This window comes from Epinephelus moara, chromosome 3 (assembly GCF_006386435.1).
Source record: "Epinephelus moara isolate mb chromosome 3, YSFRI_EMoa_1.0, whole genome shotgun sequence".
NCBI lineage: Eukaryota > Metazoa > Chordata > Actinopteri > Perciformes > Serranidae > Epinephelus > Epinephelus moara.
In genome coordinates this window covers 12,943,926-12,963,767 of record NC_065508.1, presented here as the reverse complement: position 1 = coordinate 12,963,767, position 19,842 = coordinate 12,943,926, and the positions used below count along the sequence as shown (strand labels likewise).

Sequence of the window (19,842 nt, the reverse complement as noted above, 5' to 3'; positions counted from 1 at the left end):
TATTAATGTATCTCTTGAAATCTACATCGGTGGATGCAGGACAGGATCTTGTACTCTAACTTTAAAGCATAAAATTGGAGATTTCAGTTTGATCTGTTAATTCCTTCTCCTCTTTTTAAACTCTCACAGTCGCCATGTGGGTTTCTGAACATCAACAGTGAGGTTCAAGGAACTTTTTTGTTTTTTTTAAAGATATGTTTTTGGGCATTTTTTTGCCTTTAATGGATAGGACAGCCAAGTGTGAAGGGGGGCGAGAGAGGGGGATGACATGCAGCAAAGGGCCACAGGCTGGACTCGAACCCCGGCTGCTGCGGCAACAGCCTTGTATGTGGGGGCGCCTGCTCTACCACTAAGCCACCGACGCCCCAGGTTCAAGGAACTTTAAGGAGGTGTTATACTGGGTGCTAAAGATAAACTGCACCCTTAAAGTCCACAAAAATCTGTCAGATGAGTTGACATTCACAAATAAGCACGTACTCTTAAACTGAGCCCAATAAACTAGTAATAATACAGCTTTCGGAACAACCATAGGAGACACTGTAGTGCTGTCACTGATCATTAACTGAGTGTCATTCATGGCACAGCTTGCACTTTACACATAAACCCACTAGAGGGCAGACACTCATCATATTATCATTCTCTAGTCCTCTATTAGCATAAAGTGCAGTGTAAGGGCAGATTTTTATCTTGGCCAATTTTAATTTTCTGACTCTGGTTGTGCTGAATTAAAACTTTTCTGTAAAATCAGGGTTTCAGAAAAAGAGCCCAGGCTCATGACCTTTTGAATATTGAATGCTTGCTAGTTTTCCTGATCAGTGCCAGGGCTGCATGTGTGACCCTTAGACAGTGGAAGATCATTGATCTCCAGAGATAAAGCCTCCTGATCCTGAGAAAGCCAAAGCTTTATAATCCTCACATTGATATTAATTTGATCCACCGAGAGCAGAGCTGCAGCTTATTTTAATTAAACTTATTAAACTCAGTGCACCAGAGCTATACATTCCCCACCTGATGAGAATGACCTCTGAGTAGAAGAATAAATCAGGGCTATCCACAATCACACTTCTGCTTGGTCACATGAAACTCAGAGGAGGCACGAATATCATGTAATTGTCATTTTTATGTAATTGTGTTGCTTATTCAAATACATATAAATGTGCTTTTCCAACACAATCATGACATGCTTTAAAAACTGTCAGAACATTGCATTGTTGTGTGCATTAAGTATGATGACTCTTCCATTGCATAATGTTCCCTGAAGATGCATTTATCATCAAACAGGCCAGAGTGAGCCAAAACAAAATGTTTCTAATGAGCCCAGTCTGTGATGGTGTGATGTCAATGAGCTTGTCTTTAACAAACAAACCTTTCACTGTATAAATTTCAGTCTAATTAATCTCAGTTGCACCTATTAAGGATTAAAAAAACTAACAATGGAGGGAAATACAGTACTATATTTGTGGAGCTATCATTTAATTTAAAGTACACTTACTTTTCCAAGGGCATCTTGGACTTTATACTTTGCTTTTGTCCTTCTTAAAGGCCTTACAATTACTGACTTACAATTAACACATTTTTTAACGTAATTTGTTAGCATTAGCCTTGCTGTTGACCTCGTCAGGCTCCCTTTGCATGTGTGACTGAAACTTTAACGCATGTGTTAAATGTACTGCTTTCAATTCATTATATTTCTTATTATGTTGTGTTCAACAGGGTGTGCAAGTCATGGACAGTTGTAAATACAGCTGGGTATTGTTTAAAAAAATTATGATACCAGCACCAGCGCGCTACTCCTGAAGTGATATCAATACCAATAGAGTACTTAAACTGATACCCATAATGTAAACAGAATGGCATGTAGTAGGCCTTAAGCCATACTTTCTAATGTTTTGGTGTCTGTGTGGTCTTAGACGCACAGTAACAGGGCTATCTGTTAGCATGTATCTGTTAGCATCACATGGCTAATGTTACCTAATGACTATTAACATGTTTAACGAATGAGGCGAGTTGATTTAGTGTGATGGTGAGTTTGTCGGGAACATGTGTTGGATGTTAGCTGCTGCTATGTGTTAGCTTGTACTAACCAGGGAGATGTTGAACTGGCCGTACTTCGGGAGGAGAACAGCTCTTTAGACAGCAGCAACAGACAGTTTGCTGATCTAGGATCAGACTCCAGCACAAAAAGGATTAAATGCAGTTGTTGCTTGACTGGAGACATGTCAATACTACTTGGTACTGGGTTATTTTTGGTCGATACCTTAAAGTTACCATGTACCAATATCCAGCCCTGTAAAGGGGGTACTCACAGCTTCTAAATTTTAGTATTCTGAAAAGATCTATTACTTAAGCAGTTAGTATGATGCAATAGATTTAAACCTGGGGCCGTATTCACAAAGCTTCCTGGTACAAAGAGATGCTCCTAGTGACGAAATCCTAAGAAAATTCTCAAAATTGTGACGATCTCTTAAAATTTTTCCTTAAAGTTCAGACTAGGTCCATGTAAAGATAAGTTATTCACGGAGCATCTTAGACCTTAAAAGAGCTCCTAAGATGAAAGACTGTTAGGAGCAGGGAGGAGGACTTTTAAGAGGCTTAGGAGTTTCTTAAGCAGAGGAGGAAATGGTGGAAACACAAAGAGGTTTGAGAGATATTCTCTAAACACTGGATGACAGTGAGTAAATGAAATGCTACAGATTAGATTGTGCAGGGATAATATGTGTGGTTGATCTCATTAGGGATACACACACATATCCCACCTAACACTATAACACCAGAAATAAAATGATGACAGTCATAAGATATTTGGAAAACTGTAAAAACTCAGCAGTGCAGCAGTGATGACTTGTGTCTGTCTCAACCTTCCATCAGCAGAGTGATCACACTAACAATGACAACACTTTCACAGTCAGCAGTTCATTTCATTTCCACTGGGTGTCCACACCTTGCAGGCTCACAAAAGAGCGTGTCTGTGACAACCAATCACATCTGTTAAAAGAAAGCATCATCACTAGCAACTAGGGTAAAAGTTTCTGTCCCTTCCTTGCTCAAGTTGCTCTGAGAACTTTCCTAAATCACTCCTAAGCTAGGACTCCTTACTTAAAGTTTTTAAGCTTTAGGAGCTCTCTGAGAGTGTTGTGTCACAGCGCCATATGTCAGTACTTTCACCAGGGTTTACTGATACTGAAATAGAGTGAATCTCACATTCATTTTCTTGAGTTTAAATCCACCCTCCTAAAAATCAAATAAGCCCTCCACTGGGTCTGTTATCTGCTTTTATTAGTCTGAAAAGCTGAATTACTATAAACTTTATATTCACATTTCGACAGAGTGAGGACTGCTGGATATAGAAATTTAAAACTGTTTTTTTTTTTTTTTTTTGGCATTTTGCCTTTATAGATATGATAGTCAAGCGTGAGGGGGGGAGAGAGAGGGGGGATGACATGCAGCAAAGGGCCACAGGCTGGATTCAAACCCGGGCCGCTGCGGCAACATGCTTGTACATGGGGCACCTGCTCTACCACTAAGCCACCAACACCCCAGAAATTTAAAACCTTAAAGTTTTCTCTCCTGAGCTGAACCTGGATCTGAAATGTACTCCATTCCTGATGTTCAGTCATGCACTTTTATTTGGTATATCAGCACTCCCAAATAGCTCCTTTCAGATAAAATGTTATTATTGAATATAAACACATATTGGATTCAAGAAGCACACAGTTTAAAGAGTTGACACATTTAATGCAGGAAATGTTCAAATTAGGAGAAGGATGCTTGTGAAGCATTTACAGTCGGGTGGTTTCATCCCAAACTATTCAAAATCCTTCAAAATCATAGAGAGGTGGAAGATAAATTATTAAAGTTTGAAGTTACAATGTTGGCATTATGAACATAATAAACATATATTGACTTTTCATCAGTCAAACATGGCATTACATGGAGTAGCTTCAAATGAACACACCTGCAGACACAGAGTGATCAGGATATTCAATGCCTAAAACAAACATATAGGACACAGACAATTAAAAAAAAATGTCAACACCGGTGGAATACAGCTACAGTAGATGTTATATAAAGGTGTGTGAATCAAAGTGTCCCGTTATACTTTTATGAAGTTTATGGCCTTGAGTTATAAATTGACTATAGCTCAAAGATGTTTATGCATTAATATATTACACATGATGCAACTTTGATTAAATGACATTAGAATTAAATTGTGTTCTCTGCAGTGCAGTGCAGTTCATAGCCATCTTCACACTGATGAACTGATGGTCAAACCAGCCTGCTTAGCCATTTGGGACATTTCTGTTGACAGATGTTATTCAGAAAGCACACAGTTCAGGCTCTTTACTCACTGCACAAATTGGTCCTAATTGTGTTGGTTTGTTTGTTGTTTGCTAAGTGTATTTTTTCTCACCAGCGTCAGGACTCTGATTTTGATCTCTTTAGTTTTCAAAGAATATACAATAGGATTGATGCAGGGTGGGATGCAAGAGGCCAGCGACAGGCTCAGCACACGCTGGTCTGGGTCAATTGCTCGCAGATAAAACCCGATGCTAAAAATGGTAATGAGAGGAATGTAAAATACAGCAACAAGGATGATATGCTCAACACAAGTAGCCAAAGCTTTCACACGACTGTCTAAAGATTTCATCCTGAATACAGTCACCAGGATGCTCGTATATGACAGAAGAATAAAAGTAAAGGGTCCTACAAGGATTAAAATGGAGAAAAAAGAGGCCACAGACCACTGCATTGAGTAATCATTACAGGCGAGTCTAAACACAGGTGCATAGTCACAGAAATAGCTGAACACTTGGACTGAACTGCAAAAAGACAGTCGAGTCATTATACCTATTGCAAACCCTGTAACTGCCAGAACAAAAGACCAAGTAACACCAACAATACAAGACATGCTCCGCAGTGTGTTGATGGAGTTGTGACGCAGAGGGAAACATATTGCAATCAACCTGTCATAAGCAAGTATAGCAAGTGCGTATGACTCCAGAGATACAACAGCATAGTAGACAAACATTTGTACCAAACAGAGGTTGAATGGAATGAAATTATCCTTAACAAGGAATATTTTTATCATGTTGGGAATAAGGCATGTGTTAAGGAATAAATCAATCACTGCAAGATTGACAACAGCCAGAAACTTTGGAGTGTGTAAGCAATGATTAAAGACAATTACACAGATCACCAAACAGTTGAACAGCACTGTAACCACATAGACAAATGCCAGAAAGATGAAATAGACACTGATGAAGGGAAATGTCTGAAATCCAATGATATAGAAGCCTGGAGGATGAATGATGACAGAGTCATTTAAAACAGTCCTGAGAAAAGACATAGTTGAACTCCACAAGCTGTGTGTTGGAGGTCAGCCTCTGCTTAAATGCTCTCCAGTCTGACAAAGAGGGAAATCATATTAACTTGTACATACAAACAGGCATTAAATTAAAAGTTTGATGAGCACATTTAGACATAGCAGTATTCAAACATGCACGTACTAAAACATACCAGAGAATGCAGCTTACTCTATCTCTTAAGTGTTTCTCAGCAGCTCTGTGTCCAACAGCAGTAAAGCGAATGCATGTCTGACCTGTGTACATTGGAAGATATACTTTCCTCATCCATCTCTAGAGATGAAGCTTCCAGCGGTTATTGAGGGCATCATATAATAACGCCCTGTTAACCACATTAATTAGATCCATAAAGAGCAGGGATTCTCGTGTTAGAAACAAACATCTCATTATTGTTTTTAATGATGATTTAGTGAGTGTGAGGATCTCATTACACTCTGTTCTTAACTCATGTATACACTGAAGCTTACTTAATGATGAAATTAAAATCATAGGACTAAATAACAATTCCTTTAACAAAAACTTTAAATGCAGCTGCAATTTAGAGGGAAGCAACACTAGTGCCCCCTCTCAAAACTAAAGCTTTGTATACTGTATTGAATTTTTACTGGTGGGACTTTCCAGTGTAAAATATTGCCAAATAACGTTACACAATTTACCAGAAAATCAGTTTTCAATGGCTGCTCTTAAACAGTAGTTCCTCGAGGACGCATTGTGCAACTTGCTGTGTAGGCTTCTGTTTTAGAGCAGCAGAGAGGAAAAATTGGAAAGAAACTGCTGTTTTATCCAGGTGTGAAACTACTCTAGAGTACTTACATGGTACCAGATCGGTGCACAGACTCGTGTACTCGACGATACTTGATTCAGCATTTTAGGCAGTATCGAAGGCATTTGTGGTACTGATATCAGTATCAGAGCAACTCTAGTTGCAGTAACACTGCACTGCACTAATACTTTGATTTTACAAATACAACAATTTGATCATAACTCTTCGTACAAACTGCTGCATCAATCAGAGTCAAGTCAAATAGGACTATTGAACCACCCTGATCACAATGACCTCTGCTGCCAGCAGACAGGATGTAACAACTGTACCATCCTCAGTGCAATCACTGATGGGTTTGAAGATGGTTTAGTGGCAGCAGATATTTGTACAGAGTCATAAGTGAATAAATATGTCACCGACTTACTGTTGAAACTGTACATGATTTGGCTGTTTTGACATTATAAGAACTTAAAAAAATGTTTGGTGAAGCCTGTTAAGTGAGCAGTACCCTGAAGGTACATTATCATCAAACAGGCTCTATTTGTAGTGGATGGATTTGTATGGAAATAATTATGATTTATGAATTGAAAAAAAGATCTATTAAAAAATTTACTTTGGTGACACAACCATTTAATGAACTGTGTTTGTACAAAGTGAATAAACAAACACATACGACTTGTTTGTTGCATAATGTTCCCGGAGGATGCAATTATCATTAAATGAACTTTGCAGTCACAAGCAAATATTTTATTGTTTCAACTTGAGACTAATTAATCTCCTGATTACCTATTAACACTTTTAATGATTAAAACTTGAGCTGTCATTCAGAGCAAACTTACTAAACTATGATGGGCTATAAAAGAAGGGCCAGTCTGACTCCAACTCTGCCAACTGTCCTTTGTCCACCTTTTGTGTTATAAAGTGACAAGTCTAAGTTCAACATCCTCATTTATCACACCGACTACACATCCTTTTAGTTATCCCAAAGTTTGTAGGCTTTTTATAAGTGTTTGAATAACTGACTTCCATTCACAGTTCTAACTTCGGTCACCATTGTTGATGTGACGTCCTCTGGGCTCTGAGGAGCCTTGAAATGTCACAAATAAAATGTTTGATGAAATGAAAATACTTACTGCTCTTTGGAGTCACAAGCTTATGTTGTTCATGGTAAAACTGCCCCCCTTAAATCCTAAAATCACCAAAGATTCCTTTGAGATCTGCTGTCTGCTTTTGTTTTTGTTTATCGTGTAAAATCTGATTTGTTGATTAAATATTTTTCATGGACACTATTAAGTCCCCATAACACAACGGTCTGTAAATACATATTTAAAAAAAGAAAAAAAAAGAAAAGAAATGACAGGTACCACAGGGATACTGGCATTTTTGAGGTAGAGTGATATTTTAGTTTAACAAAAGAAGTTTATTTGTTATATAGGCTATATATTTTTTCCCATTCATAAATAAACAAACACTTTTGTCCCTTCAGGATCCCTTAAATTTGTTTTTTAAACAATACAGTTGTGACAAAGATATGTACTGAGTGGGGCATTTTACAATTGAAAAATTAACGCCCCAGTGCTCTCTGGTGGACAAACTGTATAATAAAGACACTGTTTCTAGCCTCGCGTCACCAGGCTCTTCATGTACGGTGAAGAGCCTGGTTTCCAATTCACTCTGAATTTTGTCTGGATTCTGGTTCCGGTCTAGAGAGAGGATCCGGAATTCACCAAAGTAAAACTTTAAATTCTGGCACACCATCGATTTACAATAAAAGAAAAAGGTTAACTTAATGGCTTGGGGCTTTTCTTGTAAATTATATTATTTAAATTAAAAAGTTTCACCGCATTTTTATTAGCTTGGTGCTTTTATTTTGACGGAAAGGCGCATCCATCAAATTCTGGAGCTTCTGTTGGCTGATTAATCACATTTATCAGTTGGTCTTTCTGCTGCACACATTTGAAAGTCCAAGTAGCAAGGATTTTTTGTAGTTGCTCATACTTTATTTTCATTAACAAGAATTAAATTAGGGACAGTCTTTTCACCTCAAGCATGTCTTCAACACATCCAGGCCGATGTGTATGAGGGTGTGAGGTGTTGTGAGTTCAGCTGGGCGCAGACTCAGTGGAGGTCTGCTGCCGCTGCTTCATCAGCTGTTCTTTCCGGGCGATTTGGAAATTCATCATGCAGTCTTTGAAAGTCTGGACCTGGCTCTGGCACACGCGCCAGTCCTGGTGTTCAGCCATGCACTCCTGCACAGCGTAGTGTAGCTCGGCACAGCCGGTGCGGGATATCATCTGTTCAACAGGGTCATCCTCGTCGTTGTCTTTACGGCTGCGGTCATGGGGTGAAGGGGACGCCATTCTGTTTCAATGCACTTAGGTGATTCTGTGGGTGTGCTGAGGATGACAAATGATGCTATCAATAAACAGGTGACAGTACAGTTTTAGGAACAATCACAAGATATCCCAGCTGTTCCTTCAGGATACCTTTGCTGTTCAGAAAAGTATCTCTAAATCTTCAGGTGTAAAATCTGTAGTGATTATGATGTGAGCAGTTCAAATGAGCTCCATCTCGACTAGCTGCTACAGGTAAGTGCTCACATGTTAATGCATCACTAACAGCCTGACATACAGCACTATGAATGTGGCATTTTGCAGAGTGAGAGCTTTGATAGTTTGACTGAACTCTACCAACAATACTAATGTACTTTTACTTTAAGTGCGTTTTAAAACCAGAACTTGTAATGGGCTATTTTTTAAATGCTTGTAATGCTGCTTTTATTTAAGTGCAGTAAATATAACAATATTTATCCGAGTTCCAGCAACGAAACTACTCGTCGGTATCAGACTAACAACAGCACACACCTCTTAACGTTACCTAATGTGTAACAGGTTAGCTAACATTACCGAGAGCGGAGCTAGCTAACACAAATGCTGACACAGCGCTGCCTTGCTCTTACCTGTTTATTCTTTTTCGGTGTATCTGTCCGTAGAAACAGTGACATTAAGTTTACATAACCTTCATAACGTCGGACTTCTCATAACCAACCACACAGTCAACGGTGTGATCCGTGGGGGACACATTTGAAGACAGGACGAAAGTGTAACCGTCAAATAGTTCCGTCGACGCCTACATCAGTTCCGCTGCAGAGCGAGAACACAACCGACAGTCATTGCTGACAATTAAGACATGACGTAATAAACTTAAGCTCCACATCAATGAAAATATGAATGAACATATCGTTAATTTCTCATAGTGCGATTTTTAATGGTGTAAATGTTGTGTAGAGCATTAGAGTGGTCACACTTAATGCTACACATTAACGCAACTAGAGGGCAGCCCATATCACTATTTTGTAGTCCATCGTCTATGTTAGTATTGACAGCTTTATACAGGTTTGTCAAACATACGACCCGTGGGCTCAGGGTTCAGTCTGGTCCACTGGATGACTCTGCATGTACCCTACATTGTTGCACCTGTATAGACTAAGAGGTTCAAGGTTTTAATAGCAAGGTAAACACTAAGTGCTACTTCAGAGGCGTTTCAACCAGGACCAGAATACAGCTCTCTGAAATACAATCAATACTTACTGTGGTCATATTTAGAGATATTAAACATTGTGCAAAATAGTTTCTTAAAACAATATTGCTGAAACACTATTGCTAAGGCGCTACCAAAACTTTTGGTTTGTAGATAGTTTGTAAGGCAGGGATAACTTAACCTGCTTCCTAATAGCTGCCCCCTTAGTTTGGTGTGGTGATGTTAGCATTACTGCACAGAAGTAGACATGTATGGAAAATTGCACATGTAATGACAGTGAGAAGGAAACTGACTGAACGCGAAAAAAACAGATAGATTGTTGAAATTGCACTTTGCTCATCATCTGTTTTGTCAATGAATGATTGTCTTCAGAATGTACTTGGACTTATTTACACTAAAGGAAAGGTTTAGGTTTTGTTATTTACAGGTTTAATGCAACGGTTTTACTGGTCTGGCCCACTAGAGATCAAACTGGGCTGTATGTGGCCCATGAACTAAAATAAGTTTGACACCCCTGACTTAATGTGTTGTACAGTATGATGTTCTACATTGCATACCTGTCTACAGTGCCTGTAGTTCATGTAGCCTGTAGAATATACTATATGCTTATAGCCTGCTATGAAAATGTTGTATGTTCAAATGGGCCAACTCGGGAAAATTATTTCATAGTCTATTTTACAATGTTTGACATTTAGAAACTAAAAAAACCTTATCAAACAAAAAAACATTGCATATTTAGGCTATCTCTTATCAAATATGAAGACCAGTGTGCTAAATGATGTGATTCATAAAGCTTAAAGAAAAAGTGACTGTAGTATCCCTCACTATTTTTATTTCTTATTTAAACAAACATCATCGTAATAGAGATCTTAATAGAGCAAACAGAGCCATTGAAATGAGAATTCATTTTCAGACAGACAATTGATGGTTCACAAATGCAGAAACTCTTCCAAAGCAAAAAAGTAGAGAGACAGTTGTAGCTGTAGTCTCATTTGTTTTTATTTCAAACATTTTGACCATTTTTTGACACATATGATGATGTTTTTAGTCTACTTAAATGATATTTACACAACTTAAGTGCTTTTAGGTTAAACATAAACAGGTATAATAATTTCCCTGTGGTGAAGAGAAAAAAAGGTACACTTTTTAGGAGACGGGGCTGCATGGTGACACCACATGATATCAGATAGCAGGATACATGGAATCATAAACAGGTGCCAAATTAATCAGTGAGACATACGATGACATCAGCTGCTGTGAGAGCATCCCCCATGATGCACTGATCTGACTCATAGCTGCCCTGCTAAAGTAATAATTCAGTAGTTTTAATCAGTGGAACATCTCATCAAGTATAACATTGTAGAGGAGTTCAAGCATTTGGAATTTGTAAATGTAGTTAAGTTTGTCATCACAAGCAACATCAGGAGGTAGACAAATTATCTGTTATATATATATATATATATATATATATGAACACAATCTTGCAGACATAATCCAAACCTCACATGCAAAAATGCGTTGGGTTGAGGTCAGGTGAAGTAAGGGGAAACCGACTTCGACACAACACCTGTGCAGTGTCAAAACACATCATCTTAAAGCCCATATTAAACCTGTTGTAATGAAGCAATCTGGACAAAAAGAGCCTAGGTAGCCCTTTGACCCACTACCTGAACTTATGCGATCTTTTATTAACCCTCCAAGGTTTGTTCTTTTGTTGGTCTGTACAGATTTTAGTTTTCCTTACCAGCGCCAGGACTCTGATTTTGATCTCTTTAGTTTTCAGAGAATATACAATAGGATTGACGCAGGGTGGGATACAAGAGGCCAGCGACAGGCTCAGCACACGCTGGTCTGGGTCAATTAAACGCAGATTAAACCCTATAGTAAAAATGGTAATGAGAGGAATGTAAAATACAGCAACAAGGATGATATGCTCAACACAAGTAGCCAAAGCTTTGACTCGACTGTCTAAAGATTTCATCCTGAATACAGTCACCAGGATGCTCGTATATGTCAGAAGAATAAAAGTAAAGGGTCCTACAAGGAGCAAGAAAGTAAGAAAATTGGCCACAGACCACTGCATTGAGTAATCATTACAGGCGAGTCTAAACACAGGTGCATAGTCACAGAAATAGCTGAACACTTTGAGGGATTGGCAAAAAGACAGTCGAGTCATTATAGCCACGGCAAATGCAATGATTCCCAGAGCAAAAGCCCAAGACAGGCCAACAATACAAGACATGCTCCGCAGTGTGTTGATGGAGTTGTGACGCAGAGGGAAACATATTGCAATCAACCTGTCATAGGCAAGTATAGCAAGTGCATATGACTCCAAAGTCCCAAAAGCATAGTAGACAAACATTTGTACCAAACACAAGTTGAATGGAATGAAGTTGTCCTTGACAAGAAATGCTTTTATCATGTTGGGAATAAGGCATGTGTTAAGGACTATATCAATTACTGCAAGATTGACAACAGCCAGAAACTTTGGAGTGTGTAAGCAATGATTAAAGACAATTACACAGATCACCAAACAGTTGAACAGCACTGTAACCACATAGACAAATGCCAGAAAGATGAAATAGACACTGATGAAGGGAAATGTCTGAAATCCAATGATATAGAAGCCTGGAGGATGAAAGATGACAGAGTCATTTAAAACAGTCCTGAAAATAGACATAGTTGAACTCCATAGGCTGCGTGTTGGAGGTCAGCCTCTGCTTAAATGCTCTCCAGTCTAAAGAACAGGGAAATCACATCACATTATACATTAAAGTATAGACTTCTGTTAAAGCTAATAGACAAAAGGCACAACTGTCATACCATTTTGTTAAAACACAATCGAACCAAACAGCATTTGTAAAGTACATTCTCAGTGAGTTGGCTCATGCATTAATGTTCTACAAGTCAATGAATGCTCACCTGATTTTTGAGAAGACTTGTTTAGCACTGACACGTGATGCTGACTCTAAAAGCTGCACGCAGATGGCTGCATGTCGGACACTCTGTCCGTATATACTACTCTGACTGATCCCCAGGGATCAATCAGGAGGCAACTCTCAATTAAGTCTAACAAAGTCATAGTGCAATACCTGATCAATTATGTTAATTTGATCCTTGGAGATTAGGAGTACATACAGGTTATTTATTTTTGATTTAACTTATCCAACATCCAAAACAAGCATTCAGTTATTATTTGACTGATGATTTAAATATGAATGAAAGCTTAGTAAAATAAAATAAAGAAGAATGAAAAGAAAAGGTGATAGGTCATGGATAAAACGTGTTGCTTAATAAATAATCTTTGATCAAGACAAACTAAACCTATCTTAATTAAGAATGTAGGTTGGGTAACACAGGTTTTACTGTATTGCTATCAAAATTATGGTAAGAATGTCTTTCAAATATCAATATTCTCTATGTCATGATAATTCAAATGTTGGGAAAATCACATACATGTATAAAACAAGCCAGCGGTTGTACAATTAAACTGAATGTCCGTAAACAGTAATAATGAATTATCGCCTATTTGTACCTTTATTGTGTCAGTGTCAGAGGTAAGAGGCTGATTATTATTTTAAATTTTTGTTTAGTTGAGGCACTCGTGAGTCGTCAGAAAACCATAGTCTAGTAAACTTGTTTATATTAAGCGCTGCATATTCTAGACACACAATGACCTCCATGACCTCTGAGCAGACAGCAGACAGAGTTTAATAATCGTGAGCTGAGGATCATCTTCTCTCGTTAATTTGTTCAATTTGTTTTCACCATGTTTGTGCAAAGTGTGTAAACAGTAACAAACACATTTAATGTCCTGTTCCCAAAGGATGTATTATCATTAAACACACAGTCATGAGCCACAACATATTAGTTGTAATGAGCCCAGTTGCCATCACCAGAGAGTTTTGGTTAATGACCTCAACTTTAACAAACAAACCTTTTACTGTATAAACGTCACACTAATTAGTCTCAGTTGCACCTATTAGGAATAATGACAATTAAAAACGGAGGGAAACTGGAGTGGGTGTGCATTTTGTGTTTGTGTGCAGCTGTCAATTCATTCAACTTACACCTGCTTTCAGAAGTCTTCACTAAGTGTCCCCTGACTCCCTTTTGTTAATCAGATAATGTGTTTAAGCTTTAACCTGCTAGTTCCGCTTTGTTTTATAAACTGTAGACCGTCCTAAAGGATTTACAAACACTAACTTCTATTCAGACTTTAAACTCAATTTACCAGTGGGTACTGTATTCATTGTGAGCTTTTTATGCAATTCTCTTCTTGCTATTCTAGTTTTTAAAACTAAGGTTTAAATTACACTTCTTTTTTCAGTAAATATTTTATTAGAAATTATTTCATTCATGCTAACATGGAGCTCATTTGAATCATTGATGGATGTAGAGTAAAAGCTATTGATGACATGGTCGCTCTCAGCTCACTGAACCACTTGCATGATGTTGGTAATGGTAGGCTTTGACTTTTTGGTTTTGTTACACATTGATTTTAGCCTGATAGATTCTTTTTACCAGGTTTGTGCAGTAACTGGGTCACCTTATAGTAAGGGACAAAATCAGGAACAATTAAAGTGGCAGGTAGCAATGAACAGGCAATTAGGCACTGCTTGGGGTAATAGAAGGACTCTTGTTGCTGCTGTGCATTTTCATGAAAGTCAGACACTGCGTGCAGGAATTAAATGGCATCTTCTGCTTGGTGTGCGTGGTACTGGAAATTTCATATTGCAAATTGTGTACCACTCCCTGTGTCCCACACTGATCATATGTCGTGTTGCTGTATATCATGTGTCGACCACACAATGTACATTTCATTTAGTCTGATGATCTCTCTCACATAAGGTTTACTTCCTGTTTTCAGTGGGTGGTGCTATGACCCTATGTCAATATGGACATGTAGATGTCTTCAGGCCTGGACTCTTATCTAGCATGTGAAATTTTGGGCAGAGTGGACCATCTAAAGTTAACTGACAACAGCTTCCTGTGTCATGTTGAAATTCAGCAGTGGCCACTGGTGCGCCATGCTATGAAAACACAATAGCGTCGCAATTTGTCATCGTGAAGATCTTTAGATTCTACTGCCCATCTTTGAGATAGGATCTGTTGAATCCTGGAGTTTTGTGAAGTTCCATACCTGTAAAGTGCCTAAAATGGTGTGTTGCCATATGACCTATCAAGCTATCTACAGTACCTCCACAATTAAGCGTCACATTAGTTGGAGAGTTATATCATCCAAACTTCTTAAAAAACCCTCTCGGTGGTTTGACAGAGTTTGTGTAAAATAAATGAAAAACACAAAATTCAAAATGGCTGACTTTCAGGTGGGTGGGGCTAATGAAACCCGATGAGAAATATGTTCAAACTTATGAGGGCAATGTACCCTCCAACTTTCATGAATATCAAGCACATTGTTCCAACTAAGGCCTTCCGCACATTAGGAGTCCACTAAATCGCCGTATTTTGACAAGGCTCAATGTGTGCAGCAAGCTTTCTTGTATAGCAACACTGAACGTAGTTAGGGAGCGCTTTATAGCCGATGTGCCCCACCCAAACCCACTTACAATACCAAATAGTTACAACTTTAAACATGGGTGCAACGTGACTTTTTATGCATCCTAAAGCCCGCAAATATGTGTATGTAAAATGAAAATGAATGCGCTAAATTGAAATTTGTGAACATCTAAGAAACTTAACCCCAAACCAGGGGTGCTATAGAGCCCACTGGCTATGCTGAAGCCCAGCCACTGCAGAACTTTATCATTTTTGCCTGTTCCGATTAATGTGCCAATTGTCGTGGGTTTTCAAGCATGCGAAGCCCCTCAAAAATGTGATGGGGCGGTAGAAAAACAATAATCTCTAAACAACAATATGTTCCTTGCACTTTCAGTGCCAGGGATCGTTGGCAGGCCCTAATTATACATATCAATATCTCTCTGCCCATATTTTCTCTGAGCACTACACTTAAAGCAGCACAAAATGTCCCTGTTTAAGCAGGTAATATTCATCCATCCCGTGTCTGTAGAAATATGATCCAGTTTTACTTTTTTATACAAATGCCAAACGGCTTAAAATATTCATCCTAGAAAGTGATAAAGTGATGAACACCCACATTTCTGATTGTTTAGGCAAGCTGGTAAATCCAAATGCAAGACACAAGGGGGCAAGGCAAAGGAGTTAGAATAAATAAGAATTTATTGCAGGGTAACGGGGTGGCATGTGAGCCGAAGCAGAGCTGGGCAGGAGGGATGATTGGCTTATTGTGTCTAGCAGAGAGTCCAAGGAGTGGGAGGCAGACCTGAGCAGGTCCAGGGCACAATCTGAGGAGTAGCTGGGGTGAGCAGAGGTCCCAGACAGGCGAGCAGGGCTGATGAGACAAAGGGGCTGTAGCTGAGCAGATGGGACTGCATTTAGAGAACCAGAATTAATGAGTGAACACAAGTAAGGAGCAAACTTTCACTAGAAAGTCTGGAAACAGAGACTGACTGAGGAGATACAATCTGGCAAGGTGGATGTGGCAAAGCTGAGTCTTTGTAGGAGGCTTGATTAAAGGATGGAAGGCAGCTGGTGGGACTCCGCTCTGGCTCCAGCACACCTGTCTCCACTCACAGTCACACTCACACATACAAGACGAGACTGTATGAACGCCCCTGAGACCTCGTAGTGGAAATTCTATGGAATTCTGAATTCATGGCTTTGTTTGCACGACTTCCCATGTTGTAAACACGAGGTTGTGAGTTCCATTTAAACGCAGCAAGAGAGACTACAGGCTCGGCAGCAGTGAAGGCTGTGACACTCAGCCCTAGTACAGTTCATTTCTCTACATATCTCCTTTCCTCTTAAAGAATCTTAAAGGCCCCGAAATAAACTGAAGAACAAAACATTTAAGCAATGTTTCCTCTTTCTGGTGCAATGAAGCCTGGGAGCTAGATTGGCTGCACTTACTGTAGTTTGATAAATACATTTCTGATGAGACACAAGCAGCACACCTTCTGAAAGCTGCAGTGCACTGGACATAGAACTTCAGGGATCTAACAGGACAGAGAGTCTTCTTGACCCTCACCACCCTCCTTAGGGGGATCTGCAAGTACCTCCAGTAAACACAATAATGAGACAGTTTATGAGTAATAAAAATGTGAAATACAATATAATAAAGTCAGAGTGTTTCAAATAGGATTCTTTCAGGTAACACATGCAGAAAGAGCCGGAGCAACCAATTATACAATTATCATATATTTACTTTCCAATGTAAACAAGTACATTTATGTCTATACATTATATGTCAGCAGTATATTATTGACTTGCTGAATTTGGTGGGTGTTCATGCAATGGCAGAATATCAAAAAAAAAAATAAAATTCCGACAAACATATTCAACAATACGGAGGGATAAGTAAAAAAGGGCCCTTTGTTGTCACAACACACACAGACACACACACAGATGAACACAGACACACACACACCCTCCACAGATTGCTTTACGGTGGAAAGAAAAGTTGTCAAGAACTTTTTCTCATTTTGTGGACCAGCGCCAGGGCTCTGTTTTTGATCTCCTTAGTTTTCAGAGAATATACAATAGGATTGATGCAGGGTGGGAGACAAGAGGCCAGCGACAGGCTCAGCACACGCTGGTCTGGGTCAATTGCTCGCACATAAAGCCCTAACAAGAAAATGATGGTTAAAGGAAAGTAAAATACGGCAACAAGGATTAGGTGCTCAATGCAAGTGGCGAGAGCTTTGATCCGACTGCTTACTGATTTCATCCTGAACACAGTGACCAGGATGCTGACATAAGACAGAATAACAAAACTAAAGGGGGCCATCAGATTAAACATACTAGAATGTGCACTTACTGCCCACTGCATTGTGTTATCATTACAGGCGAGTCTAAACACAGGTGCATAGTCACAGAAATAGCTGAACACTCTGACAGAATTGCAAAAAGACAGTCGGGTCATGATGGCCGTGCCGTATGCTATTAGTCCCACACTGTAAACCCAAGTCAGGCCTATAATACAAGACATGATCTGCGAGGTGTTGAGTAAGTTCTGACGCAGAGGGAAACATATTGCAATCAATCTGTCATAGGCAAGTATAGTGAGTGCATATGACTCCAGTGTTCCAAAAGTGTAGTAGACAAACATTTGTGACAGACACAGATTGTATGGAACAAAGTTGTCCTTGAAGAGGAATGTCTTAATCATGCTGGGAATCGTGCTTGTGTTTAGGCCAATATCAATTACTGCAAGGTTGACAACAGCCAGAAATTTTGGAGTGTGTAAGCAGTGATCACAGGCAATTATATAGATCAATAAAGTATTGAACACTAATGTAACCGCATAGACAAATGCTAGAAAGATTATGTAGTAACTGAGGTAGGGAAATGTCTCAAATGCAATGATATAGAAGCCTGGAGGACGAATGATGACAGAGTCATTTGAAACAGTCCTGAGAGAAGACATAGTCAAACACAACAGGCTGTGTGCTCGAGGATGATGTCCGGTCCACAGTGTTTAAAAGTCCTCTGATCTGAAAGAGAGAAAAAACATCCATCCTATTACTTTCCTCTTCAGTCACATAATTCAAACAGACATATATACACTTGTGCATTTGGCATTGAAACCATATTTGTTTACCCTGATTGATGAATATAACACGGGACAGAATACAGTGTGCTGTTGGCTCACCTGTTCTGTTGATGATCGTCTTACACAATGTGACTCCACATGATGCTGACTCAGATGGTAGTCTTTGAATGTCAGCATGTCTGACCTGTGCACAGTGGAAATTAAACCCTCTTCATTGATCTCCAGAGATAACATACAGTCTTCTCATTAAGAACAATATGGATCAACAACACAGTAATCATCAGTGCCCTTTTACTGAAATTAATCTGTGGAGAGTAGTGTTTTGTCCATGCAAAACAAAACATTAGTCTTTATCTAATGAGCAGGAAAACATGCAGGTTATGATTGATAACACTTAAAGCTGGGGTAGGCAGAAATCTGGAAAAGACTAAAACAACACCACCAAAAAGGCAGAATCTGAAAATACACCCTCCTCCTGCACCCCCTTCCCTCTCTGTGACCCTCCAACCAGATTACCATATGCATATGCACACACTTCTACAGTGTTTCTGATACATTGATTTATTTAATCCTTTTTTATTTGGAGTTGCACACAGCTCATGCACTCAGCCCCTCCTTGCCCCGCTTTGACCAGCTAGCACCCTCAGCCCCTCCTTGCCCCGCTTTGACCAGCTAGCACCCTATGGTCACAAAAGCAGGCAGAAGCTTTGACGACCTTCAAGACGGACCTTCAGTCAGCGTCTGTGGTAGCTCTAATCCAGCCAAAGCAAACCCCCCCCCCCAGCATCGGGTGTCACAGCGGGGTGATGGCAAGATGCAGTGACAGGTCTAACCTGTGTAACGGCAGCAACAGACAGTTAGCTGATCCAGTAGGGTGTCAGGGCTCTCTGGTCCCCAAGAGCGCTAGTATTGACTAGAGTTGGGGTGTGGCGTCTGACTGGGGGTCAATCACCAGATCTGCTGAGTGCTCTCCTCCTGATGAGGTGGTCTGTAGCGGTGGGCGGTTAGGCAGAGAACACGCTGTGATTTGAAGGTCTCACTAACGTGAGCTACATAAACTTGAACTTGAAGCAGCAGCTGGGAGCCTTTGGCTCCAGTTAGCAGAAGGCTTAACTATTGGCAACATCTTCTCTCCATCTGTGAAATGTTTTGCCGATATTAACACGTGTTTTATTTTGTTTATTCTCAGACTCCCTTTGATAAATCTATCTTTGTTCAGCTACAAATGACTCTTCTTAAATCAAATAGTCATGCCATGTTACCTTAAATTTGTGTAGAAAACTTTGCTTTTTTCATGGAGGCATGTGAGAAGAACAAACACTTTGATTTACTGATGACTAGGGGACCACGTTTAACAAGAGCAAAACTCAAAACATTTGGTTACATTGTAACCTTGGTTCTCTGAGTGAGGAGATTATCCCCCCCACCCAGTAGTCATATCATAACTATGGGAATTATCCCCATCTGGGGTAATGGACATGGAAAATTAATCTTTAAGACACGCCACTTTACGTGGCCCACATGCACCAGGCTATAAAAACCCCACCTTGCGCATGCACCCACTAATTTACATTGATTGGAAC

At 39.5% G+C, this 19,842-nt stretch overlaps 4 protein-coding genes across 4 annotated transcripts; all 4 read right to left on the bottom strand.

Annotated features, from left to right (window-relative positions):
- Positions 1-3,700: 3,700 nt before the first annotated feature.
- On the bottom strand, positions 3,701-7,391 carry LOC126387737 (olfactory receptor 2AT4-like). The gene is made up of 2 exons (XM_050040377.1): positions 7,260-7,391; positions 3,701-5,404 (listed from the first exon to the last, which is right to left on the bottom strand). The coding sequence occupies exon 2, from the start codon at positions 5,345-5,347 to the stop codon at positions 4,364-4,366; it is 984 nt and encodes a 327-aa protein (XP_049896334.1). The 5' UTR covers positions 5,348-5,404; positions 7,260-7,391; the 3' UTR covers positions 3,701-4,363.
- A 134-nt stretch (positions 7,392-7,525) lies between these two features.
- LOC126387751 (cytochrome c oxidase assembly factor 4 homolog, mitochondrial) lies at positions 7,526-9,222 on the bottom strand. The gene is made up of 2 exons (XM_050040389.1): positions 9,086-9,222; positions 7,526-8,522 (listed from the first exon to the last, which is right to left on the bottom strand). The coding sequence occupies exon 2, from the start codon at positions 8,484-8,486 to the stop codon at positions 8,229-8,231; it is 258 nt and encodes an 85-aa protein (XP_049896346.1). The 5' UTR covers positions 8,487-8,522; positions 9,086-9,222; the 3' UTR covers positions 7,526-8,228.
- Positions 9,223-10,692: 1,470 nt separating this feature from the next.
- On the bottom strand, positions 10,693-12,654 carry LOC126387736 (olfactory receptor 1M1-like). Its single transcript, XM_050040376.1, has 2 exons — positions 12,589-12,654; positions 10,693-12,403 (listed from the first exon to the last, which is right to left on the bottom strand). The coding sequence occupies exon 2, from the start codon at positions 12,344-12,346 to the stop codon at positions 11,330-11,332; it is 1,017 nt and encodes a 338-aa protein (XP_049896333.1). The 5' UTR covers positions 12,347-12,403; positions 12,589-12,654; the 3' UTR covers positions 10,693-11,329.
- A 4,516-nt stretch (positions 12,655-17,170) lies between these two features.
- Positions 17,171-18,211, bottom strand: LOC126388101 (olfactory receptor 24-like). The gene has a single exon (XM_050040992.1). It carries the CDS (start codon positions 18,131-18,133, stop codon positions 17,171-17,173), a length of 963 nt encoding a protein of 320 aa, XP_049896949.1. The 5' UTR covers positions 18,134-18,211.
- Positions 18,212-19,842: the final 1,631 nt, after the last annotated feature.

Coding starts and splice junctions, on each gene's coding strand:
- LOC126387737 (XM_050040377.1), bottom strand. CDS start 5,347: ATGTCTTTTCTCAGGACTGTTTTAAATGACTCTGTCATCATTCATCCT.
- LOC126388101 (XM_050040992.1), bottom strand. CDS start 18,133: ATGTCTTCTCTCAGGACTGTTTCAAATGACTCTGTCATCATTCGTCCT.
- LOC126387736 (XM_050040376.1), bottom strand. CDS start 12,346: ATGTCTATTTTCAGGACTGTTTTAAATGACTCTGTCATCTTTCATCCT.
- LOC126387751 (XM_050040389.1), bottom strand. CDS start 8,486: ATGGCGTCCCCTTCACCCCATGACCGCAGCCGTAAAGACAACGACGAG.